This window comes from Trichosurus vulpecula, chromosome 5 (assembly GCF_011100635.1).
Source record: "Trichosurus vulpecula isolate mTriVul1 chromosome 5, mTriVul1.pri, whole genome shotgun sequence".
Lineage (NCBI taxonomy): Eukaryota > Metazoa > Chordata > Mammalia > Diprotodontia > Phalangeridae > Trichosurus > Trichosurus vulpecula.
The window spans coordinates 297036618-297063895 of NC_050577.1; the positions used below are offsets into that span (position 1 = coordinate 297036618).

The window sequence follows — 27278 nt, forward strand, 5'->3', positions numbered from 1 at the left end:
AACAAATTGACCACACAATTGATTTAGAAATAATTTCCACCTCAGTACCCAGAAGTCTCCTGTGAATACAATCAATGTCATTTTTTATGACGTTATTTGGAACAAATCATGTCCGATGCCTCCCAGATCTTTTCTGGAAGAAAACATTCTTAATAGATAAAGAGGAGGCTCCTGGGTTGTCTACAAGACTTTGGCCTCATTTGTGACTAATTTTCCAGCATCATTTTTTTTAGCCATCTTCCTCTCTGCTGGCTACTGCACTGAAGTTACCAAGTATTTAAAATACACATCAGGTTTAATTTGGATGGGTCATAAATTGGGTCGTAAATGAGTCATTTGTAGACTTTTCTACTGCTATCCTCTGTGACAGATTCTGGTAAGAAGCTGTAATTATCTTTATCCTGGCCTTTTTGCAAACAATCCTTATGAGCCCTGTAAGTGAAGCTGAGCAAGTGTCTTATGAAATAATGTTTTTTATTGCCTTTAGATGAAGGATGAAACCAGCTCCCTCATTACCTCTCTCTAGAGAATCTGAGAGTCCCGCCTATACTCAGTGAAAGTTCATAGAGGGAGCTGGGCAGTGCAGTGGGTAGAACACTGGGCCCAGAGTTGGGAAGACCTGAGTTCAAATCCAGCTTCATATCACTTATCACTCACACTTATCAGAGTGTCTAATATGACAAAAAAGGAAAATGCTGGAGGTTGGAGGGGATGTGGGAAAATTGGAACACTAATGCATTGTTGGTGGAGTTGTGAACTGATTCAACCACTCTGGAGAGCAATTTTGAACTATGCCCAAAGGGCTATAAAATTGTGCATACCCTTTGATCCAGCAATAGCACTCCTAGATCTATATGCCAAAGACATCCCAAAAAAAAAAAAAAAGGAAAAGGACCTATTTGTACAAAATATTTATAGCAGCTCTTTTTGTGGTGGCTAAGAATTGGAAATCAAAGGGATGCCCATCAATCAGGGAATGGTTAAATAAAGTGTGATATATAATTGTGATGGAATATTATTGTGCTATAAGAAATGACAAGCAGGATCATTTCAGAAAAACCTGGGAAGACTTAAACGAACTGATTCAAAGTGAAGTGAAAAGAACCAGGAAAACACTGTGCACAGTAACAGCGATACTGTGATACAAAGGTGAATGAATGACTTAGCTGTTGTCAGCAATACAATGATCCAAGACAATCCCAAAGGATAAATGATTAAGTATACTATCTGCCTCCAGAGAAAGAACTGATATCGTCTGAATACAAACTGAAGCAGGCTATTTTTCACTTTCTTTCTTTCATTTTTTCTTTTATGTGAATCTTCTTGTACAAAATGCCTAATACAGAAATGTTTTACATACTTGCACGTGTATAACCTATGTCTGATTGCTTACTGACTTGGGGAGGGGAGGGAGGGATAGAATTTGGAATTCAAAACTTTAAATAAAGATGTTAAAAATTTTATTTGTTATGGAGAAGGGTTTTTAGGAGGGTTAGTGGGACATATATTAGGTGAAACTATTATGAGATTAAAAAATAAAATATATCAATAAAAAAATTTTGAAAAAGAAAAAAAATCCAGTTTTAAACACTTACTAGCTGGGTGGGCAAGTCACTTAAGCATTTGCCTCAGTTTCCCCAACTGTTAAGTGGGAATAATAATAGCGCCTGTCTCTCAGGGTTGTTGTGAAGATCAAATCGAATATACGTCACATGTTAGCTCAGTGCCGGTGATGGGGTGCTTATGCTTGGACCCTAATTCTAATACCACATTTCTCCACAGTCTCTGCTTGGGTGCCTGTGCCTGAACTCCAGTTCTAAGGTCACATCTCTCCCTAGCTTCAAAGCACTGGCCCTAGCAGTCTCTCTCTCTAGCTAAAGGGCAGCGTGCCCCAACTAACTTATCTCTGCTTCTTCCTCAGTAAGCAGCTATGCCCAATTATGGATTGATTCCGGATGTGATAAACTGAGTTTAACATATCTCCTAGACGTAGTCAAATGTATACTCCCTTACATTCATCTTGTCTAACAAGACACGTGATGGAGTCCACCTGGATATTCCCAGTCAGCCATGAACTTCTGGTGACTTGGTGTCGTTTCACAGCAAAAGTCACACCCCCAAGGTAGCCCACCCCTTGGGCTATTTCCCAGTGAACTCTGGGTAGGGCACCTGTGCAGTAGATACAAAAAGTGCATGTTCCTTTAAGAACTGACCACTCCTTAATCACACCTTAAACACTCCTTAATCCCACCCCAAAACACCAAATTGACAGGTTTCACCCCTAAATCTTGTACTTAAACTTTCCCTGTAGCCCTGTATGGTTGCAGGTTCCCTAAGAACTCTTGCCCGCTTTATTTACATAAAGCATAATAAATCTTTGCCTCCTTGACTTAAAGAATGCTCGGGTCCGTGAATTCATTCCAGGCGACCTGGGAACTTTGGTTTGGGATTCCTACATCCCTGGGGTTCATTTCTCCCCCAACACCGGCACATACATAGTCAAGTGCTGAATAAAAGCTGCTTCCTTTTTGTCTTCTGGTTTAGCTCCCCTGGCACAGGGATCCTTAACCTATGGACTGTGAACTTTGAAAACGTTCTTAAACAATGATTTCAATATGAATAAACTGGGCTCCTTTGTAATCCTATGTATTTAATTTATTGCATTTAAAAACATGACAATCTGAGAAGTCCCTAAGATTCATCAGACTGCTAAAGTAGGGCGGGGAGATGGAGATCTGAGACACATAAAGGGTTAATGACCCCTGCTCTGGTGTGTTTGTTCACTGGTCATTAAACGAGGATCTCACATACTGAGTACTAACAATCCTAAAATCGTGGTAGAAGAGGAAAGGGGCCACATAAGTTGCCTTTGTTTCATGGGTTGCCATGATCAAAGAATTCAGCACCTACTCCTCAGCCTACTGGTGACAGAGCACTCCAGCTGAGGGGGGGTGGTATTTAGAAAACTGACAGTGTGTCCCCAGATGAAGGTTTTCCAGCATGGCAGACTGCCAGATCCATTCCCATAGCCTTCTAGGACCCATTGGCATCTCTTCACCACTGGTGTAACCCTCCAGGACCCGTTGGCATCTTCTCATCACAATAAAGCTTCAGATTCGGATTTTGTCTAGGCCAATTCCCGATTACTGGCCTGTCATTCTCATCAAAGCCACTTGACTCAAGTAGGTAAATCTAGCCTTATACGTTTGAACAAATACTTAAAAATATAACTTTGATCAGGACAAAATACCATGAAACAAAACAATTGCTTATGGCTTGACTCTGGGGCTGGTAGGGATTACACAGATGGTCAACTGTCCAGTGCTGTTTGCAGGGACCCAGAGACCAGCCGTAGACTGATAGCCGCCTATTCTGACCCTCTCTGGGCCAGGAGACAATGAACAGTGCCCTCTGGGTTGGCTGTGCCCCTTTAATGAGCTGATAGACCCAGGGCCAATCCAGCATCATACTGAAGAGAACCCAGAGGGGTAAGAACAGAGCTCTGAGGCATTCATAATTATAAGTGGACAGTGGGGATGGCAGGGGAAGGGAGGAGAGACAGAGAAAGAACAGGGCCATTTAACCAAACTGGCTAATTTCCTTTGCCCCTCTCAGCAATCCCATTTTAAAGAATTTTAGACCCAGACAGGGCAGAAAGGAAAATATTTGTAATCAGGGGACAGTGGCTGGGGAGCACATGACAAAAACAAAAACAAAAAACCTGAGTCACTAAGGGCCCTGACCCCAGTACGGGGGTTGTGTTTCCCTGAAATTCTGTGGCAAAGTCTTGAAAGAAGGAGGAGAGTGAGGGAGCGCTAGGGTGGGAAGAAGTGGAAAGAAGCAGGAGCGCCATCCTCCTCCACGGGAGGTGGCCCCCTGCTCTGCGGGGAGTGGCCCCATCCCCATGGGCCTCAGCTCCCATGGGCCACCACTCCAACCCCATTCCCTTGAGAGGTCACCGAAGCTGAGCTGCCATGGGCCTCTGAGTTCCCCTTGCTAACCCCACCAGTGCTGAAGGTGTCACAGAGGATGGTGTGGAGGCCTGGGGCAGGAGCTGAGAGGTCACAGGGTCACTGGAGGGGCCAGGGCAGCATGGAGTAGCAGGCCTGGAGTCCAGACCAAGCTCACTCCCTTGAGCTGCCTAGGAAGCTAAGGTTCAACTCCACAGGTTGAATCTTGGGGCACCTCTATGAGACAAGGGGGAATGGTCAGGTGGGGAGCTTGCTGCGATCCCCATGTGAGATAAGGAATAAGAGGGCCAAATGACATGAACGGATCTGCCTTGTCATGCACCTCGCACTGACCACAACCCAACAGCCTCCTGACCTCCAGGCTCAGCTGATGCAAAGCTTTCACATCAATTCTCCTCCCACCCCACCCCCCACGCACTGCACCCCAGACACAATGAGTAAGCGTCTGGGGCCGGTTCCTCCTCCCGAAGCACTCCATCATGGGGACTGAGGGTGCTGGTTCCTGCATCGATTTCCAGGCACCCCCAGCCAAGACTCCCACTTCCCTAACAAGACGGTGAATGGTCCTGGGGACCTATGGTGACATGTGTTTAGAAAGGAAATGAGCAGAGACAAGTCTCCTGGCTGCCTTTATCCTGGGCCTAGTGTGTGGAGCTCCCCTGGATTCTCCCCTTCTACTCTCTTGTCTCTGCATTCGAGGGTATTGCAGCACAAAAAGGCCTCTGGGTCGGGACCTCTCCTTCTAAGGGCCCGCCTCTGTTTCCCCATCTGTCCTTGCCCACACTCGAGCCTGTGCTCCTCCATGTCTTTCAGCTCCCAAATCCTCTGACTCAATAACCTTGGTAATGAGACATCTCCCTGGCCCATGAGCCTGGTGCCCACTGCCCAGGGAGGCGGCCTTCGGTCTCATCATACCTGTTTGCAGAACCTGAGAAAGCCAATGGAGTACGTCTTCCCCCAGAGGCAGCAGGTACCGTACATACAGCTTGACCTAAATGGGAGATAGGAGAGTGAGCAGAAAGCTGGAGACCCTGAACAGTGGGAGATAAAGTGATGGCGGGGGCGGGGGGGGGGGGGGCGGCGGGGAGCACCGGGGAAGCCGGCCAAAATGAAGGCTTTGGAATGGCGTTTCCCCTTAAGCCCTGTGTAGGACTGATCAGCCCAAAGAGGAGGACAGTGGGAAGGTAACAGAGACTACAGGGAAGGAGGGGAATAGGGATGCTGCAGAAAAGACCCCAGGAAACACAGGCTTAAAGTGGAAAAGATGGGGGGCCAGAAAGAGAAAGCAGACATCTGTCCACAAGCTGTCACGGAGCAGAGCAGATCAGGGGTGGGGTCTGCTTCTGCAACTGAATCAGCCTGGGGATTCCCACAAACTCACGGTGGTGCAAAGAAAGGCCCGTCTTCTCCTCTCTACCCCTGTGGCACCTGGCACTGGCTTCTGCACACATGGATTGCTCAATCACTATTTGCTGATGGGCCCAGGCACCACGAGATGAAGAGAGCCAGGTCAGAACAGGAAGCTCCCCTCACCCGGAGCTTTCGCCAGTGTGAACATGACTGTACTGACCAGGAGGGAGATGGAGGCTCCTTGCAGGGGAGGCCTTGGCCAGCTTCTTCCCCCACTCCTGAACTGTGGGACCCTCAAGAGTTAGGCCCAGGGTAACAAAGAGACAGGGAATGAGCTACCCAGGGGAGCGGGGCTCAGGGGAAGGCCGCATACTCACTCAATGGACTTCCCTCGGATCTCCGACATAATGGCGCTCTCTCCTCCAAGGTATTCATAGCAGAGGCTCAGAAAGTTGTAGATGACAAAAGCTGTAGAGAAAAGACCCTATGAGGCTACAAATCAACTCCTGAGAGACAACGAGATGGCGGGAGGCTTCACTCCCCCATGGGCACAATCCTGGGGTGCTGCACAGAGTGTGTCAAAAGGGAGGCCAGAGCTGGTCCTGAAAACAACAGGGGAAGCCACAGTGGCTCATGAATGAGGATTCCCACCCCACGGTCGCAGTACGTAAGGGAGAAAAGCAATGACGGGGTAGAGGTTGGCTGCAAACTCTACACTGCCAGGAATGAGGTCTGGGGTGGCCTCTCCCCCCACCCCCTATCTCATCATCAGCACCAACTACAGCTACTCCAAGGACAAGCTAGAAATGGAATAAGATGGCATGATGGAGGCCCGAGACGGGAGAGAGGAGATGAGGCAGAGCCAAAGGTCAACCACGCCAGGGAGCCGGCTGCTGCGGAAGGGACGCTGGGCTCAGGCCAGGCTCCAGTCCTGGCGCCACCATCTCTTGGCCCCAACTCCACCCCGGAAGCCCAATTTTCTCCACAAACCTGGCACTACTTCCCCAGGGCCAGTGCAATGGAGCTATCCACTGTTTCTCTTGCTCATCTGTGTTTGTAATGGGGGATGGGTGTGAGGGGAGGTGGGAGGGAGAAAATGTGGACCTGGAAATAAAGTTGAATCTGAAAAAACATGGAGATATCTTAGGAGCAAGAAGGGATGTGAATAACACTGAACTCTGGTAACAGGAGAGAACTAGAGGGAAAGCCCACCCGCCAATCATAGCTAGGGGACGATACAAGGAGGCAGGTACCAGCCTCATCACATGAAGAGGGACAACCTTTGAAAGCCAGGAAAGCAGCTAGGGGCCAGCATGAGCCCTTCTTGGGGTTCACAAACAAGGGGCACAGGGGCAAGACCATGTGGATCAAGGATGACCACTGACTAACCAAGCAGGGATGGGGACCACTGGGGATACTGGCACAAAGAGGCAAAGAAGGAGTTCTAGGGAGGGAACAAGTACATCCAAAGTCACATACATCCTTGATACAAACGCTAGGTGATTTGGGAGGGGGGCCACTGACTGCTGGGAGATCAGAAAGGGCTTCATGCAAAGAGGGTGGCTTCTATGAGGTGGGAGGGCAGAAGGTCAGGGCAAGAGAGATGGGGTTGGAATGCCACAGGTGAGGAACAAGATCGAAGGGAGAGAATGAGGGAGTGATGGCCAGCGAGACCAGCAAGCTAGGCCAGGGCGAGGTGGTGAAAGACTTCACAAGCTAAATAGAGGAGTTTATACTGGATCCTAGACTCTTTTTCAAAAATATATTTTGATTCAATTAGTTTCCTATATATATATATATATTTGCATTTAAAAACATGATTCTGAGAAAGATCCATGGGCCTCACCAGATCACCCAAGAGGTCCAGGACACAAAAAGGTTAGAGCCCCTGGACGAGAGGCCAGAGCAAACCACTGAAATTGGCCGAGTAACGTGAGTAATGTTGTGAGTAATGTGGTGAGATGTGCCCTTAAGGAAAATCACTTGGGGAGCAGTGTGGAGCATTGACAGGAGGTATGGGGCTTTAGCCACTAAGGGCATGTGTCCATGCTGGGGGAGGGACTAGTGGCCTGCCAAAAACCTGGTTTGGGGTCTACCAGCCTCTCAAATCTCTGACAATCTAAAATCAGAACCTGCCCAAATGGAAGAGACATTCGAAGTTATCTGGTTCAGCTCCACTCACATGATGAATCCTACGGGCAACATTCCTGTAAGGCGTTCAATGATGCTTCTCTGAAGACCCGAACTCATGCCCCTTTCCAAGACAGCCCATTTCCATGTTCGATGGCTTTCTCTTACAATCTGCCCCCCCCCTTCCCGTGTGACTTCAAACCACAAAATCTCACTGTTGGATGAAACCTCAGGAGCCACTTTCTCAAAACCACCTGAGAACAGAAATACCCTGTACAGCTTCCTCAAAAAGTGGTGAGGCAGGCTGAGTGGAAGCCTCCAGGACTGGGACCCTGTAGCCTCCTGAGAGGACCCGCTTCCCTTCCGGCCACTCTCACTGTGAGGAGGAGCTGAGATCAGCCTCCGCAGTTTCATGCCGGGCTCCTGAGCCGACTGTCTTCCATAAGATAGCTCTCAAATGCTCAAAGGCAGACAGACGTTTCCCTCCACTTCCTGCCTCTCCCTTCCCTGCCCCCTCCAGATCCTCTGAGAAGATGGTTTGGAGTGGAGGTGAGGGCTGGCACCCTCCCCCACTGCCAACGTCTTCTCTAAAGACCAGTGTCCAGAAGAGACCAAGGTCCTTGAGAGGATGTCTGAGAACAGGGCAGAAGCTTACAGGATGCGCAGCCTCCTTGCTCTAGACATCACATTTCTGCCAATACAGCCCAAGACGGCCTCAGTCTGCTCTGGGCTGCCCACTGGCCGTCTTTCTCCCTCTAGGCGCCTGAGACCTGTCCCCAGGAGTGGCCAGAAGCACTTACTGAGGCTATTCCTCTCTTAGCCAGCCCTCTGCTGACCCCCTGGCGGCAGGAGCTCCTGGATAGCAGCAGGAGGGTAAGAATAAGGCGGACCCAGGGGCAGCTGGGAAAAGCCTCCATCCACACCCTGGCCGGAGCAGCTGTCTCCAGTATACACCCAACAAAGCTGCTCCAGGAAGGATTAGAGGGCACAGTCAAATGGGGAAACAAGAACTCTGCCCTCAGCAAGGCAACTAGATTGAAAAGCGTTTAGACTGAAAACAGCTAAGGGATCATCTCTCCAAGTGGCCTTGTTCTTAGGGACAGTCTGAGAGGAGAGCCTCTGTCTCAGAGCTTCAGGCGTGGTCTTCCAAGGCAGCGCCCCCTCCCCCTCCTGGATCCCCCCTGGCCTTCCAAGGCAGTGTCCCCTCCCCATTCTGGATCCCCCTGGCCTTCCAAGGCAGTGCCCCCCTCCCCTTCTGGATCCCCCTGGCCTTCCAAGACAGCGCCCCCTCTCCATTCTGGACCCCCTTGCCTTCCAAGGCAGTGCCCCCTCCCCCTCCTAGATCCTCCTGGCCTTCCAAAGCAGCATCTCCTCCCCTTCCTGGATCCCCCTGGCCTTCCAAGTCAGCACCCCCTCCCCCTTCTGGACATGCTGACCCCCCTTACCTGCCAGTCCCTACCCCCCAATGCCCAGATCAAGGCTCTCTCCCCCAGGGCAAGGCTGCAAGCAGGGGACCAGACATAAAGGGACTGGGGCTCCAGCTTAACTCTGCTCTTGTGCCCCAACAGTGGAAATGCTGGTAAAGCTGGCCATGGTCAGAAAAAGGCCAGGAGAAGGAGCAGGATGGGTACACTGTCTGGGTGAGCAGTCCCCTCATTAATAAACTTATTTCTACCAGGAGCAGAGGCAGACTTAAAAGATAAGAGAAAGAATGAAGACATTTCATGAAGGCCTCCTTGGCTCCTAGGGCTGCTGGGCCACGGTGGCCATGGCAGCTACAGCGGCCAGGGCCCCGTACTGGGAAGCCAAGGTCTGGCCCTGAGCGAGTGACTCCATTGTTCTCAGTCACCATTTCCTTGTCTGTCAAAGGAAGGGACTGGTGAAGGTCCCTGCCAGCTCCAGAGCCCAGGGCCTCGATCACCCGAAGTTCCTCTGAATATGTCAAGGCAAGGACAGACAATTCCCTCTTGGGGGTGACCGTACTCAGGGGCAGGGGGATGGATGGCAAGACCTGCATCTTCTCGTTCCTTACATAGCTCAGCCCCTCGCTGTGATCACAAACCTATCCCCCTACAAGTCTGGGGCTTCCCAGTGTGTGCTTTGATAGAAATCTGGCAAACAGAAAGCCTAGAGAGAAGGAAAATGAAAATAACCTTGGAGAAGCCCTGAAATCTGTGACAGCTCAAGTCTCTTCCCCTTCCATAAAGCAGAGGACCCCCACCCCTTCCCAGAAGTCAAGGGGGAGTAAAATAGGAGAAGTAAAGGAGCATTAGGAGAATCTCACACACACATCCAGACACGCACACAGACACTTTCTCACACACACACATACACACACACACACACACACACACACACACACAGGCAGACATGCACACACACTCAGACACACCCCCCCACACACACACACATACTCGCACACACCCACACACACTCTCTCTCTCACACACACCCCCAGATATGCACCCAGACACTCACAGAGACACACACACACTCACACCCCCCTACACACACACTCACACATACACCCAGACATGCATGCGTGTGTGTGCACACACACACATACACACACACTCCATTCTTTAGCTCCACACAGGCACAGCTGTGGCTGAACACCTGGCTGCACAGAATAAAGCATGCTGAAGAAAAGTGATCCCAGGTGCCAGATGGGAGAAGACAGGAAGTCAGCCACACTGACTGGAGACACCGAAAGCTGGTGGCCTTTAGGGTAGCCTGAACCCTAAGCAAACACCCTCAGAGAAAGGGAGGGGAGGACAGCTGTTGCTAGGGGATGAGCTTCACAGGGCAGCAGACTTCCTGCTCGGCTTTGCCACTGGCTTCATCGGGGGAGGCAGGCAGGAGAGGAACAAAGATGGCCTGTGGGGCAGGGGAGGGTCCGCCCACCATCTGCCACCACCTCATGGGCTTTGTCAAAGGGCTTAGGAAGCTGGCTGGGTCCTCGGGCAGAGGAGGGTGCCCAGGAGCCTCCCGGAGGCCCAGCTGATGGCGGCAGAAAGCCAGAGGCCTCTTCCTGGCCAAGGAAGTGAGACTGGGGCTCTGCCACGACAAGGGGAGGCCCCATCCCCAGGGCCAGGCCGGACCTTTGCTTCTAGAGCAGCTTTCCTAGGGAGCTCCTCCAGATGCATGCTGGAGGCCTTGCTGGCTTCCCCTGGGTCTCAGCCCCATCACGGCTCTGGGGAGGAGCCTTCTGTATTAGCAGGGAGAATTCTGGAGGGCTCACTTGAACTTCTGGCTCTGGCAGAGGAGACAGGGCATGTGGTTAATCTGTGCCTCAGTCTCTGCATCAAATAGGGGTAGGGGCTTTCTCTGGCTTACTTCTCCAGGGGCAGCAGGCAGTGCATGGAAAAAGGTGGGCACTTTTGAGGACAAGGCATTCCCCCCCCTCCACCCCAGGTATCTGGAGGGCTTTGAGGAAGAAGAAATAGGGCCTGGGGGTCAGGGCAGAGAACAGAATGGAAAGGCTCTGGGCTTCTGCTTCCAGTCCTGGTCCCTTCATTTACTTGCTGACCACACTGAGTGCCTCAATTTCTACATCTGTAAGTTGGGGGCGTGGCTGGCACTGCCCACCTCCCAGGGCTGCTGCAGGGAAATGCTTCATCATTGGTGGCAGGGGCAGGGTGGGGGGGTGGGAGAGAAGCAGCCTCTTCTGCGGGGGCCATGCTCCAGACAAGAGAGAGGGAACAGAAGGGGCTCTGCCCACCTGGCCCCTGGGGCAGGTGACTGTGCCTGGAGTGGACCTGGGCAACAGGGACAAATACAACAAGGATGGGCTGCATGCCAAGGGATTTCCACCCATTGGAATGGGCCAGGAGAAAGCCTGTTGGGAGCAGCCTCCCTGGCTGGGGCCTCTGCCCCACCTCCCCAATCTAGAAAATGGGACGTGCGTCTGTGCCCTCCACCATTTTAGGAAAGCTCAGCAAATGAAGCACTGAGGAAACCTGCCTTCACGCCAACCATGATCCAGAGAAACCAAGGCTGGGAATGCCCACCCCAATAGTAAGGAGGCCAAGCAGTGAAGCCTGCAGCCTGGGGGATTCACAGGCAGCAGCAGCAGGGGATGCCAGGCAGAAGCAGGCACTGCCTGGCATCAAAGCTCCCAGACCAGGGGCAACATTCCCTCCCCCAGGGTCCGGGCTGGGCCCTGCACCCCCACGCCCCCACGCCCCCAAGCTCCCAGGCCCCACATGGGCCTTACCCTCATAGCAGTCACGCACGGTGCCAAAGTACACATAGTACTGGTCATTGGTGAAGAAGAGGAGGCTGAGCCAGGAGTCAAAGGCGTAGATGGGCACGATGAAGAGGATGCGGACGATGTAGCGCTGCTCATTGGGGCAGCTGTAGCAGCGCAGGTGTCTGTAGATCTGGGGGCAGAGCCAGAACGGCACCATGAGCCTAGGGGAGGGGGCTCAGAAAGTCAGGCCAGAGACCCCCCCCAGCCCCTAAGAGACCATGGAACAAGGGGCAGTGGGAGGTCTGGGGTCACCGGCGCAAGGCCAGGAGGCCTGCGGCTGAGGGTATGGCCCACATGAACCTGTGCAGAGTCAGCCTCCCAGAGGCCTGGATCAGGGGCTGGAACACATGGGTCCAAAACCTGGCTCCAGCAGCTCCCAGCACCTCTCAGAGCGCTGTCCACTTCAATTATGAAATGGGAAAACTCTTCTAGCACTCATTTCCTGAAGGGCCTCTGGAGCCCCTAACGTGGGGTGTCAGCAGTAGCTCAACTCCCAGTGGCCCTAGAAGTGTCTTGGGATATTGGGAGGATGAAAAAAGACTACCAGGAAGTGGTCTACAAAAGGAGCCTGCTCCCCAAGCCCGGCTACCCCCAAACAGGCAGGCCCACAGGAGCCGGCCCCTTCCCTGGGAGCTCAAAGCCAAGATGAGGCTGCCCAGAAGCCTAAGAATCCAGCCTCCATCTGCTGGGGGCCCCTGAAGTCAGTGAAGGGCTGGGGTCACCAGGGCTGCCCACACGGGGCTCGTGACGGAAGTCTGAATGAGACACGTCTGTCATTGCCCAGCCACCGTGGGGCCTGCCCGCCTGTCTTCCTCTTCCCCACCAAGGCTGGAGCTCAGGGACCCAGGGGAGAGAGGTGGCAGCCCTAAGGCTCACCTGGTGGCCGGTGATGAGCAAGGCTGTCCACACAAAGAAGCCAGAGATGGCCTGGGCTGCGGTGGTCATCAGGAAGATGGGCTGCTCCATCGCAGTCGGGCTGCCTTCGGGGATCCAGGAGAAGCTAGGGGGTGCTGCTGTGGTGGGTGGGGAGGCTGGCTCGGGGGCCAGCACAGCCTGGGTCACCATCATGGTGCTTCCTGGTGACGGCTTCCCTTAGGGAAGCCCTGGAAGTAGCAAGTGAACCTGGAGAGGGAAGGAAAACACCTGAGTATTAGGGCAAAGGCATGATCAAGGCAACCACAATCAATCAATAAACAAGTCTGAAGCACCTATTATACGCCAGGCACTGTGCTCAGTGCTGGGAATACAAAAAGAGGCAAAAGGTAGTTCCTGCCCTCAAGGAGCTTATACTCTAATGGTGGGGACAATGAGCAAATGTGTACCAACAAGCCAATGAGTGATGGTGGGAATGCAGTAGAATGAAGAGGGGTGGGGGGAGACTTCCAATAGGAAGGAAGTTTTTAGCTGGGACTTAACGGAAGCCAAGGAGGTCATAGTCAGAGTGGAGGCCGAGGGAGTTCTAGGAATGCTGTCTGTGGACCAGTCGGAAGGCCTGGGTGACTGGATGGAAGAGGCCGTGCCAGAGGTGTCGGAAGGCTGGCCAGGGGATCAAGGCTTGAGCAGAGGGGCCTCAATGCCTCTGCCCAGTCCCCCCGGTCCTCCATTCACCTGGGCTCCTCTGGCTCATGGCCTTCCTTGATCTTTGGCGCTGTCATAGTGAAACTTCCCCCTGTCCTTTGTCCTCCGTCCTTTCCACCAACTTCCACAGAAACTCTTAACACTACCCCACCATGTGCGAGTGTGCGCGCACACACACACACACTCTCTCTCTCTCTCCTTCAAAACCAAGGTGGATCCTTGTTCCAGTTATATAGATGCACTGCTTGTGCCCATTTCACAGATGAGGCTCTGAGAAGCTATGCCCATAGCTGGCATGGCTGGGACACCGCATCTGGGGCACCTTCTACTGCATCCGGGGTCCTCTCCTGGGGAAGGTCCATCTAGCTCGGGAGAGTGTGGGAAGGACCCATAGGCCTCATACCTGCTTTCAAGACTGGGCAAGGAACATCAAGCAGGGCCTGCCGGAGATGCCCCAGAACATGCCCCATTCCCATGGCCTACTGACACAAGAAACAAACCCTGGAAGGAAGGCCTGGGCTCACTGCTGCCACCTGCGGGCAGGCCTGTAAGTGCCATCCGCCCAAGCTGGAGTAATTCCTCCACCTGCTGTCTGAAAATGTCTGAAACCTTAGCACCGCTGCTCCAGTGTGGACCTCCCACTTGGGCGGCACAGGAACAATTTCCCTTTGCCCCAAACTGCCGAGGCTCCCAGTGACCGGAAATGCCAAATCAACAAACGCAAAGGAGAATTTAATAATAAGCTGCTGGACTGAGCCGAGACCGATCCAAAAAGCCGTGAGGCTGGGACATGAGGCGACGAGCAAGACACCGGGGGTGCGGGGAGGGTGGCAGGCTGGGCATCGTCCCGGCCCTGATCCTCATTCACTGCGCCTCGGCCAAGGCATCTAGGCCCCGGATGCTTCCCCCATAAAGAGGCAGGATGGTGCAGTGGGCAGAGCGCTGAACCTGGGTGAGGAAAATCCTGTCTCGGGCATTCACTAGCTGGGGGACCCCGGGGCAGGTGGCAATCTCTCTTGGACTCAGTTTCCTCATCTGCAAAATGACTCACAGACTCTAAGTTCCCTTCCAGCTCTCTAGCTATGATCATCCTACCTTCTATTTCTGGAGGCAGGGGGCTGCACCAGATAATCCCCAACTCGGTTCCCAACCAGAGCTGACTCTATGCCAGAATGGTAGTCAGCAAACAACCCAGGCCAGCTCCTCAGCCAAACAAGCAAAACCAATTACCTTGGGGCTCCCAAGACAATGCAATCAACCAATGTGCATTTATCACATATATCCTCTCTACCAGACTGTGCAAAGCATAGGAGACCAAGACGGGTCCTGCCCTCAGGTGGCTTCCCTTCTACTGGTACCCAGTAAGTACAGGATAGATACAACAAACGAGAAGGGGCAGGGATGAAGGGTGGGGCAGGAAGTGACATCTGGAAGACTCAGGAAAGGCCTCTTCTGAAAGGTCCCTGTAGCAGCGACTATTAACAGCCAGGGATGCCAAGTCAGACAGTTGGCATATCTAGGGCATATCATTTCTGCCATCACGATTCAGAGACGAGAACCAGGACCACCAGGGGATGTTAGAGGGAAGCAGCTTTTACTTTAACATAAGGCTTTTCTAACCAAGAATCTGAACTGACCAAAAATGGCTGGTACTGGGTTGGTGGGTAGGGAGTTCTCCATCCACAGAAGAAGTTGGGGGACCGCTTATTCCCCCAAACACTTATTAATAGCATAGCACCCCAGAACTAGGACTGGAAGAGACCCCCCCAAGATCATCCTCTTCAACCTCTTCACTGTGGAGACCTTCAGGGGCAAGATCTGAGCTTGATCTTCTGACCACAGAGCCAGGAACTGTGAGCCCCTAAGTGAGGGCTCACATGGAGGGGATGAAAAACCATGGATCCCTATTTTAAAACTCCCACAAGGCATTTACTTTAAAGGAGAGAGAAAGTGCCAACCACCAGGGGAGGGGAGAGAATCAGGGAAAGCTTCACAAAGGAAGGAGGTAACAGCTGGACTAAATAAACCTTGGATAGAGAAAGCTAGAGCTTCGAAGGCCTGGGGCATGGGTGAGGAACCTTTGGTCTCAAGGCCACATGTGGCCCTCTAGGTCTTCCAGTGCGGCCCTTTGATTAAATCCAACCATAGAGAACCTGAGGTAACATGGGCCAATCAAAAAGGGAACAGAAGCTTAGCTGGGCCTCAGAGGGACAGGGACGAGGTCGAGAACGTGAGCTTGGAACCAGACTCTGGTCAGCCTTCAGCGCCTGGCGGAGGAACTGTGTTTTAATCTCAAGCCAACAGGGAAGGAGGGAAAGCTTCTTAGGAAGGGAATGAATGAAATGGTCAGACTAATGTCTCAGGAAGATTCTTCTGACACCTGGAGGGGGTGGCAGGGTGGGGCCGTTTGTGTCCTCTTTGGCACCTGAAGCTAACGAGCACAGATTACAGGCCAGAAAGCAGATTTCAGCTCAGTATCAAGAGAGAATGTCTAAAGACGCAGTGATTCAGCAATAGAGGGGCTGCCTACTGAGGTCTTGCAGCAGCTGGCTGTCACTAACCAGGGCCCAGCTGAGGGTACAGGGAGGCTGGGGAGTGGCTCCGTGCAGCTAGCAGACACCAGCTCGGACCAGAGCGGGGGTTCTAAAACTGGAGTACGGAACCTTGTTTAAAAGAAGTCAATTTGACGTATACTTCACTGCCGCTGGCTTCCTTTGTAATCCAATGTATTTTAAGAAGCACTCTTCTGAGGAGTCCGAGGGCTCACCAGACTGCCTGCCAGAGAGGTCCAGGGCACATAAAAATGGTTCCGAACCCCTGCACTAGATGATCCAAGTCCCAACTCCCCAGATGCTAAGATTCTAGGTGGGCTCCCTCCAGCTGCTCACTCTCACCCCCTTCTTTTATACTCTGGGCCCCCACCTACTTAATCCAAGGTCAGGACGGTGGGGGATCATTTCTCTTCCCAGCTGCTTTGTGCTGTTCCAAACAAAGCCCCAGAAACCCTTTTGTTTCCTGGCTTGGGCAGCTCTTTGTAATCCCTTTACCCAGCAGCCAGTGGAAACCAGGAGGGGAAACCACACCTCGTTAGATGTCCGGCATTAGGCAGCACAGGCCTACTAGGAAACACCGTAAATCATGGAATTTGGCTGGATCACTCAGGCTTCCACCTCTCTAGGCTTCACATAAACAAGTGCAGGCTTGCCAACACCTCCCAAGGCCAAAATCAGGTCATCCCAGGACTTCCTTGAAAGAGGATCCCAGGTAGCGCCAATTTCCATGCAGGTTGTAAAAGTGTGCACCAAAGACCCCTACAGTGATCAAGAGCCTTGAGGGAATGGGAGGAGAGATCTGAAGGGTGGAAGAGGAGGTAAGAAAGATGGCAGCTTCACCCAGACTGTAATATACGTGGTTCAAAACTGGAGCTCCTCAGAAACTCTAGACCCGCGATGCCCAGCCCTGATATTATGATAGCCACCCCCCCAGGGTGTCTCCAAGGGTGCCATGAAGAAGGAAGGAAGGAAGGAAGGAAGGAAGGAAGGAAGGAAGGAAGGAAGGAAGGAAGGAAGGAAGGAAAAGAGAGAGAGAGAAAGAGAGAGAGAGAGAGATAGAGAAAGGGGAGGGGAGGGAGGGAGGAAGGAAGAAAAAGAGAGACAAAGAGAGAAAGAAAGGAGAGAGAGAGATTCCAAATCACCCATCTACAACATGTTCCCAGGCACTTCCAGAATGGGGAGGAGGCATCACAAGATCCCCAGATGGGATGTTTGACTCCAGCACGCATAAGCACATGAGTCACAGCCCTAACCCTATCACCAACATTCAAAACCACCAAATCAGGTCCAGGAAACACACTCGTTGCCTCAGCATGTGTGACATCAGGTGTCGGCCAGATTAGCCTAAGAAGGAAAAAGAACCCAGAGCCAGCTCAGTTCCCTTCTCCAACAGGACCAGACAACAGTGAGGGTCAGTTGCCTTGTCCACACCCCTCCCCCCCCCACCATGGGTCTGGATCTAGAGAGGAGGAGATGAACAGGAAGAATGAGCTTCTCTGATTTGTTCCACCAGGGCCCAGGCAGGACAGGGGCTGCTGGCTTCCATATTTCTCCTCTGCCCAATGCCTCAACCTTGAAGCAGGTGCATGTGGGGAAAACCCTGGCTGGCCGGTATTCAGGACTCCAAAGGCTTTGGCAGGCGCCAGTTTTTGAAGGATTTCTGACAACAACAAAGGGACTGAGAGGATTCCATGCCCCTTCTTCCAGCAGAGACAATTTGCTCTCATCGCCCCCTACAATGACCTAGGACATCTAGAGTTTACAACGGGCTGCACAAGTTGCAAGGGGCCCATTTTATAGACGAGGAGACTGAGTGAGCCTCAGCTAGAGAGACTGTGGTGTGTTTGTGGGAAATGGTGGCTCACAGACATGACTGACCTGTGGTCTTTCGGAGCCCAAGTGTTTCTACTTAGGCCATACCACAAAGGCCAGCCCACATTCCCTCAGAATCCCATGGAAATGAATTCTAGATCTCCCTCTCAGTGGCATTCCCATTTCTGGGCTTCCTCTGAGAGAAGAGAGTAGGATCCCCAGAGCCCCCAGGGAACACATCCGCAAGCCTCATCTTCCCTGCGTGCCCCTTTTGTACAAGACCCTGGTCTAGGCACTAGAGGGAGACAAAGATGAATGAGGCAGGAGCTCTGCCTCAAGGTAAATGGACACTAGTAACTCTAAGCCTAAGGCAGAATTTAAAGGCTGTCGTCCAGGCAGAGGAAAAGGGCCATCTCCTCCTCAAGAAAAGCTTCGAGGAGGTTGGAGGTCAATTGGTGGGAATAAGACCAGCAGGGCTCCGAGTATCATGAGCCACGGTCAAAGTTCAAGTCTTCCTTAGAAAACAGCAAGTCACCCACACTCGTAGAAGTGGGGAATCGAGGACAGTAGGGGGAGATTACAAAGGTCTCAAATGCCAAGCTAAGGAGCTGGAATTTTATTTGGGAAATTCTGAGTGCTGGTGAGGAGGGGGGGTGATCTGAGCTAAGCTGGGCATTAGGGAGACCTATCTCCCTATACACAGGATGGATTACAGAGGAGGATACTGGAGGCACAGAGGCTAGCCATCCCGAGGAGGGAGAGACAAAACACACAATCAGCAGGGGCAAATCAGCAGTCTTGGGGCAAAGAAGACAGGAGTCTGCATCCACAGAATCTGGCACATACAGCTGGGGCTTACTGAGTGCTCGATGACTGAAGAAATGATTCCTGTCATTCCCAGAAGTGAGGCTGGGAAGAGCCGCCCATTTGGGGAAGATGTGGAGTTGACGCTGTAAGAAGGACATCCAAAGAGGGATGAGCAGAAGAGGCTCCTGCAGAGCCTTCGTTAAAATCTTACAGATTCCCTGAAAGGTGTGACCATGGCAATGACTGGAAAACACCACCCTGATTCTAAATACAGAGAGTCAGAAAACAAGGGGCACCATTAATTGGGGAATGGCTGAACAAGTTGTGGTCTATGCATGTAATGGAATACTACTGTGCTATAAGAAATGACGAGCAGGCACATTTTGGGAAAACATGGAAAGACTTATACGAACTGATGCAGAGTGAAGTGAGCAGAACCAGGAGAACACCGTACACAGTGACAGCCACAGTGTGAGATGACTGACTTTGACAGACTTAGCCCTTCTCAGCAATGCAAGGACCTAAAACAAATCCAAAGGACTCATGATGGAAAATGCCATCCACATCCAGAGAAAGAAACATGGAGACTGAATGCAGAGCGAAGAAAACTTTTCTTTTTTTGTTTTGTTTTTTTCTTTCTCATGGTTACTCCAATTCATTCTAATTCTTCTATACAAGATGACTAAAGAGAAAATGTTTAATAGGAATGTATATGTAGAGCCTATATCGGATTGCATGGCGTCTTGAGGAGGGACAAGGAAGGGAGAGAGAGAAAATTTAAAACTTATGGAAGTGGATGTTGAAAACTAAAAATAAAACTTATTAAAAAAAAAGAAAAGAAAGAAAAAGAAAAACAAGGCCAGGGCTGGCCAGAGGTGTCAGGCACCTGGTCAAGGAGGGCTTCCTGAGCAGAATCCTAATGGACCAGGGAGCCCCTCAGAGGGGAGGACCTAGGAAGGCATGGCAGGAAAACCCTAGGGCTGACCAGGATCAGAGTGAGATGACCACTGAGCTGGTCCACGACACAAGTCTGGGAGAGACATCGTGGACTGATGGACACTGAACTGGGTCCACACTTGACCAGGAGGGTGACAATCAGCTGGAAAACTCTGGGAACAGTGCAGTGTTTCTAAATACCCCAGAGTCTCCCTGAAGCAGATGCCCACCTTGTTGGCACCAACATTCTCCTTGTGATCCGGAATGCTTCTGAGTCATGGAATACTAGCCTCTGAAGAACTGACGTTGCAGGTCCCCCAAAAGACAACAGAGGCACCAACCTGGCGCCTGTTAGCAGAGAAGAACCATGCAGAAGTGGTGAGATGGTCTTCATCACAGGGAAGATGGAGGCAGGACTGTCAAGGGGCAGGAGTAAGGGGCCACACGTAGATAGCCCATGCACTGCACTGGTCTCCAGGCAACGTGGAGACATCGAGAGGGAGGCTTTCAGCATGTGGGTGAAGACCTGGGGAAGGGCACAGGTATGGGGGGGGGGCGGGGAAGCCATGAGGGACACGCAGGATGAGAAGAGAGGCATCATGGGATCAAGTGAGTCAACACAGGAAGGCACTCTGAACTCGTTATTGGTGCTTTATAGATCTAGCCGTGGTGATGGAGATGTTACAGGATGAATGGGCTGGAGGCAGTGCCTAGAGGGCCTCTGACATGCCAAAGTATGTACAAGGTATGGAACTGCTGGGGATAAAGGTCATGAAGGTGAGCTAGGGCACCTTCCCATTTGCCAAGCAAAGCAGCCCTGACACAGCAACCCTGGAAGGGAAGAGGAGCTGTTATTATGCCATTTCACAGAAGAGGAAACTGAGGCAGACAGAAGTGTTCAGGGGCACAGAGCCAGGAAGTATCCAGGACAGGATTTGAACTCAGCTTTTCCTGACTCCAGGCTGAGCCCTCTAGCCTAAGGTTGACTCCCAGCTGCTTCTAAGATACAACAAATGTGAGGAGAGACCTAGACAAAGTACCAGGTCAACAAGTATTCATTAAGTGCCTACTGTATAAGCCAGGCACCCTGTGTGCTAAGTGCTGAGAGTACAAAGATGCGCCTGCCCCCAAGGAGCTTCTGGTCTGATGGGAAAGACACTAGGCAAACACCTATGAGCTACGTGCAGATAAACTGGGGATCATTAACTGAGGGAAGGCATTAGGGGAAGGTGGAAGGGAAGATTTCAGCTGGTACTTGGAAGCTAGGAGGAGGAGATGAGAAGGGAGAGCCAGAGACGACGTTCAGAGGCAGGACGAGGCAGGACCAGCCAGGACCAGCCAGGACCAGCCAGGACCAGCATCACTAGGGTGAGAAATACACGTATGGGAGCAAGGGGTAAGAAAGTGGGGCAGGGAGGAAGGGGCCAGGCTACTCGGGGCTTTGAACATCAAACACAGGATGTGATAATGGATCCTGGCACTTACTGAGCTTCCGGCATGAAGAATGGAACCAAGAGGGGAGAGAACGAAAGCCTGGAGACCTCTTAGTGCAAGTAAGAGGTGAGAAGGCCTGGCCAGTGGCCTCGTGAGTAGGGAAGTGGAGTGGGAGGCAAGGTGAACCGGGAAGGCTGGCAACTGACCGGATGTCCAGGGTGAGGAAGAAGGGAGTGACAAAGAAGGGCTCCAAGGTTTCAGGATCGAGAGTTCTGGACAGGCCGTCAGGAGAAGGAGAAGCTAGGAGACAAGACCAGCTTTGAGGGACTTTCAGTTTTGAATGTGCTGAGGAAGAAGTAGGAAGTTAGACATGTGGGACCAGAGCACAGGCGAGAGATCATAGGTTTAGAGAACTCAGAAGTCAAGGAGGCCAACCTCCTCAGTTTACAGATGGGGAAACTGAGGCCCAGAGAAACTAAGGGACTTGCCCAATGTCCCACGAAGCTGGCAGATGGAGATCTGGATCCATGACCCTTGAACTCCAGAGCCAATGCTCTTTCTCCCAGTTGATGCTGCCTCCCAATTACACCTGCATACACACAGCTGGGAGTCATCTTCAAAAAGATGGTCTTTGGCAGGGGATGAGATCTCTAAGACACTGAGTTCAGAAACACAAGAGAAGGCCAAGAACAGTGCCCAGGAGGCATTCACATCGAGGAAGCCAGAGTAGCAAAATGGCCCAAAAGGAGGGGTCAGACAGGTAGATGACCAGGGAGGCAACCATAATTTCCAACGTCAAATGCTGCAGAAAGGCCAAGGACAAAGAGAGAAAAGACCATGGGATCCAGAAATGCAGCAGGACCTTAGAGGGGATGAGGCCAAGGGCACAAGCAGAGAGCGGCTACTCTTGGCAAGAAGGAAGGCCAACTCGATCCCTGAGACAGGAAGGAGGAAGGGGGTTGAGTTTACAAGAGATTCTAAGTTACACAGAACTAGAGAAGAGAGTGCTCACAGAAATGGCTGCCATCTTGGTAAAGTAGGAAGTTCTTTCCTTTTTCCTGCCTTCCAACTCCATTATTCTCTATATATTTTCTATCTATTTCCTCTTTGTAGGATACAAATTCCTTGAGGGGCAGGAGGTGTTTTTGTCTCCCCAAGGCCTAGTATGTGCCTGATATATATTAAAAATGTATATATGTTAAATATATAACATGGTGCATTATAACTTATTAAATAGCTACTGAATGAAATTGAGGTCATTGGCTGGGAGGGAAGGGCCTGTAGAAGGTTTCCTATGGGTGGCCGATGATAGTTTCTTCCAACCTTCCCCATCCATGATTTCCTCTGAAACTAATTACTTATCCTAGAATTCTGACTATGTGATGAAGCACACGTTCCCAACAGCAGCACATCCCAACCAGCCAGTTGAGAGCAAGTCCCATCTGATGCATCACGGCCTGTTCTAAATGGGCCACTGCCACCCACCCACTCCCTAGCATCAGACTGCCAAGTTTACAGATTGCTAATTGTGACAAGCTAGTTCATCTTTCTCCTCTGCTGGGTCTTCTTCATGACCTTCTTCTCCTCTGTTTTTTCTTAACTCCCAACCGCCATCCATTTCTGAACATGCTTGGGGAGGGGGGGAAGTAAAGGGGGAAGGCCATTTCTATTTTAATTTTTAAAAACTAAAAACTCTAAATTCTAGTTTTGCTCATTAATCTCAAAGGATCAAAGCGTCTTTATTCCTACCCATGATGAGCTCTCTCACACAGCTGTAACACCCACAACATCCATGCTAAACTTATAACAAATTAGCATGCACGTCCACAGAATATTTATGAAGTTATGATTTTTTTTTAAAAAAGAAATCCTTACTTTGTATGGCCCAATGACAACAGACTTTGACCTAAACTCAGCTCAAGCATCTCATGATTCCTAACAGACTCAGGCCTCTGAAAAGAGGGAATTCCCTTTCTCTTGCCTCCAGTCTCCCATATTCAGGAGTGACAATAAAACCCAAGCTATTTTTTCAAGCTTCCATACAACTTTATCTGCTCTATTAATTTCTGGTATGTGTGTGACTGCCTTTTGTGGGGAGGCTGACCCACATTAGCATAGGTCAGCAAACTCAGTAGTGGGCCCTCCTCCAAAGAAAGAGGACTCAGGAGCTCCAAACAGGTTAACCTTTAGAAACAGGATCACACAAGGCTGGAGTACAGCAGGGAGGCCCAAGGGCTCTGGAAGCAGACGGTACCTGAACTCTGTCTCTTGTGGCCACCAATCCCCCACTGGCCTAGGAAGAAGACGTGGAGACCTGAGACCTAAGCTACCTTGATCCAGGTAGCTTAATACAGTTTCTGTGTTACTGCTGTTGTTTTTTTTAAAGACCTACTAAGCCTCTAGAAGGAGGTAAGAATCAGGTGATTCAGCCTAAAAGGGACCTGGGAAATCCTCTAATCCAGGACAGAGGCAGAAAACAGGAAGCCCAGAAAATGGAAATCATTTTAATCTATCTGAGGTCACACAGTTTATAAGGGGCAGAGCTGGTCTTCAAATCCAGAGGCCAAGGGTACAACTCCTGCCTCCTTGGCCTGCCATTCAAGGCCCTCTGTTCCCCAGCTAACTAACAAGTGCCTTACAGAAAGCCCCCACTTCCACCCACCTCCCGCCACACCAGGCTCTCCCCTGATGCCCCGCCTATGTTCACATCCAGCTTCAGGCCCCCAATCCCACCTTTTCCACAAAGCTTTCTCTCCCAGACTAAGCGAGTCCTCCTCTGCTCTCCAGGACTCTCCATACCACTCATCTGGCAATTAATTACAGACTGCCTTGGAACTGAGGGCCTGGGTTCCAATGCCACTTCTGTTCCCTACTACTTACAGTGATTCTGGGCTGAGTTGAAGACAAAATGAGATATCTGTAAAGCTTTTTATACATTTCAAAGCGCAACACAAATACTAGCTATTCGAAATCCAAAAGACATGCTTGTATGGGGCCAGGGCAGTGGGCAGAAGGCGGGTCTCTCGGTTAGGAAGAGCCAGATTCAAGGCCTGCCTGGGTCCCATGCTGGCTCTGACTCCAGGAAAGTACCTTAATTCTCAACCAGGCAATCAATCAAGGGGCACTTAGGAAGGCCTTACTAGGTGGCCAGTCCTCTGCTAAGTGCTAGAGAACCAGAAGAAAAAAGGCAAGACCAGCTTCTGCCTTCAACGAGCTTCTTTTCTATAAGGGGAGACAGCTGGAATATAAGTGGATATCAGAGGGATCTGGGAGGGGATGGTCCTGGCAGCTGAGGGTACAGGGAAAGGGCTCCTGAGTAGAGCCTTGAAGAAACTTAGGGATTCTGAGAGGCAGAAGGGAAAGTGTTCCAGGAATGGGGGATTGCCATTGTGCGAATAGCACCAATGGGAGATGGAACAGTGACACGGCAAAAAGGCCCATGGAGGGTATAGAGGGGAGCAGTGCCTAACAAGGCAGGAAATGGGGGTGGATGGAGCTAAGATGGCGCATCTGAGGCAGCCACTGAGCTGGGCTCTCCCTGCCTTCCCCTTCAAACAACTTTAAATAATGCCTCAAATCAGATTTTGGAGTGACGGAGTCACAAAAGGTCAGCCTGAGAAATTTATCCAGCCCACAAGGTCTGTAGGACAGGTCTGTGACACAGGGTTGGGGGCCAGCCCAGAGAGCAACACCAGCAACTGGGTGGGCCTTGGAGGCTGGAGTGACAATGGCGGCAGCAGCTTCAGGAGTTCTTAGCCCAGAGATGGAAAAGGGGTGAGACACCTGGTCAGAAAGAGATTCCGGGGGACCCTTTGCTGCCACTGGGTGAAGTTGGTGCTGACTGGCAACTCCACTGCCAATTGGGTGATGGTTCCAGGGCAGAGAGGAGTGTGGGGGCAGGGGGAGGGTCAGTCACAATGGAGCAGGGGCCATGGTTGCAGTTCCCAGGCAACGAGGAGCGTCAGCACTTATGGCTTCGAGGAAGCAGGGGCCTTTCCTGGGGAAAGACCAGAGTTTAGACCAGAAGAGCAATGACCAAAGAACCCAAAACATGCAGACCCCTAGAATTAGCTCTGAAAACAGTGGCATGAAAAAGCCTGAAGCTTGGCACAGTGCCATCCCACCCTGAGGTGACCAGAGCCCAACTTTCACATAAAGTTCAAAGTCAAGAAGCTGGCTGAGAAAAGGGGCAAACAACAGCAACCAAAGAACCTAAACATAAAAAGCTACTACAGAGCCAGGGAAGACTAAGCCACAAATTCAGAAAAACACAACAATGTGAGAACACCTACAAGCAAAAGGTCTCAAAGAAAAATGCACATTAAAGCCAAGCCCAACAAGAATTCCTGGAAGAGTTAAAGAAAGAGCTAAGAGTGGTAGAGGAAAAATTGGGGAAAAAACGAGAGTGTGGAAGAAAATGATGAAAAGAGAATTAACAGCTTAGTAAAAGATGCACTAAAACTCACTGAAGAACTTCTTAAAAAGCAGAATTAGCCAAATGAAAAAGATGTACAAAAGTTCACTGATGAAAATAATTCCTTAAAAATTAGAATTGGGCAAGTGGAAGCTAATGACTCCATGAGACACCAAGAAATAGTGATACTACTACCAGGTCTGTATCCCAAAGAGATCAGAGAAAAAAAAGAAAAGGACTTTTTGTACAAATATAGTGAGAACAACTGTTTTTGTGGTGGCAAAGAATTAGAATCAAGGGGATGCCCATCAACTGGGGAATGGCAGAACAAGTTATGCCACATGACTGTGATGGAATACTGCTGTGCTATGAGAAACGATGAGCGTAGTTTCAGAAAAACATGGGAAAACTTTCATGAAATGTTACAAAGTGAAGTGAGAAGAACCAGGAAATAACTGCGGGCAGGAACAGCAACCATGTAACGATGACTGACCGTGAAAGACTTGGCTACTTTGATCAACACAACCTAAGACAATCCTAAAGAACTCATGATGAAAACATGCCCTCCCCCTCCAAAGGGAGAACTCTAAGTGCAAACTGAAGTATCATCCTCCTGTTTTCATTGGGTTTTTTTGCTTTTTCCCCCAATATGGCTAATATAGAAATATGTTTTGCGTGATTTCACATGTACAATCGATATCATATTGCCTGCCCTCTCAGTGGGTGGGGAAGGGAGTGGGAAAGAGGGAGAGAGTTTGGAACTCAAAATTTAAAAAGAAAACCACAATAAAACAAATAATAAATTTTTAGGAAATAAAAATTAAAAAGCTAGAAATGACCAACCATGATTCCAGGGCACTGATGATGAAGCATGCTACCCTACCCACCTCCTGGCAAAGAAGCAAGGGACTCAAGATGAAGAACGAAGCATCTATTTTTTTTTTGACATGGCAGTGTGGTAACTTGCTTTCCTTGATTTGTTACAAGGGTTTTTCTTTTCTCTTTTTTTTCCCAAAGAGATGAAGGAGTGAAAGGTAATATAGAAAGAAAAATTCTTAGCTGGAAAAATACAACCATTAAAAATAACAAGGCTAGAAGGGGAGGAAGGGGCCATTTTGTGAAAATGCCAAAGCAAGGGGGTCCTATCTGACCTGAGAAGTAAAAGGAAGCTACTGGAGTTTATTGGGTGGTTAACACGTCCAGAGTTGGATGTTAGGAGGATTGCTCTGGCAGCCATGTGGGTGATGTTCTGGAGCTGGGAGAGAGGAGGCGGCGAGACCAATTTGGAGCCCCTAGCTATAGACCAGAGAAACAAAGGTGGTGGCTATATGAGTGTAGTAAAGGGAAGGCATCAGGGAAGATAGGAAGGCAAGGAGAGACAGCAAGCTTGGGCAACAGAGTGGCCACAGCGGGTGAGCGAAGGGGAGAAAATGTGGATGCCTGGGAGGATAGTAGTGCATGGATGGAGGGGGGCTCTCTATGCCAATGAAATCACAATGCCTGATGAAGACAAGAACAGTCTATAGCATTCTGAACTAGTTACCGAATTGCCCTGGTTTTTTTTTTTGTCATTAGATATTACTAGTAAAGGGTATGTATGGGCTATGGGAAGGAGCTGTAGGGCATTCTGAAGACAGCATTATCTGGATGGAGGCCTACATGGGAGGGGATGGTGCAGCCCAATAGATAAAGGCCGCCCAGAGGCCCTGAGCTTATGGACAGGGGAAGGAACTCCCGAAATCTGCTCCTTCCTGGCTGGGTGACTAAACAAGTCAGTGGACCTCTCTGAGCCCATCCGCCAAGTGGGCACAACACCAGGTAGACTGCTTAGTTCCTGGGGCTGCTCCAAGTGCTTTGTAAACTTTACAGTATTCTAGAAATATGAGTTGTCACAATTAGTTCTCAAAGTGATGCCTCATCTGTGAGGGCTTTTAAGTAGAAACGTGAGTGTAATGGGAGGAGTCTGGTCCACTGGGGACTGTTGTTCTGGGGTGTCTGACCCCATAGACCATCACATGCCAATATCATCCATGGGGTTTTCT

The 27278-nt window shown here is 50.6% G+C and overlaps 1 protein-coding gene across 4 annotated transcripts in view; it reads right to left on the minus strand.

The window, feature by feature from the left end:
- TMEM184B (transmembrane protein 184B) overlaps positions 1–27278 on the minus strand; it is a 51972-nt gene that overhangs the window by 11472 nt on the left and 13222 nt on the right. For 2 of the 4 annotated variants that reach the window (XM_036762014.1, XM_036762011.1), the window contains exons 2-5: positions 12580–12825; positions 11668–11833; positions 5699–5789; positions 4887–4962 (exon numbers count right to left, since the gene is read on the minus strand). In XM_036762014.1, the coding sequence (XP_036617909.1) occupies positions 4887–4962; positions 5699–5789; positions 11668–11833; positions 12580–12771 (525 nt within the window). In that variant the 5' untranslated portion in view covers positions 12772–12825. Of the gene's footprint in view, positions 1–4886; positions 4963–5698; positions 5790–11667; positions 11834–12579; positions 12826–16203; positions 16266–27278 lie in introns of those variants that run through there. The other 2 variants (XM_036762013.1, XM_036762012.1) reach the window with 2 other exon arrangements.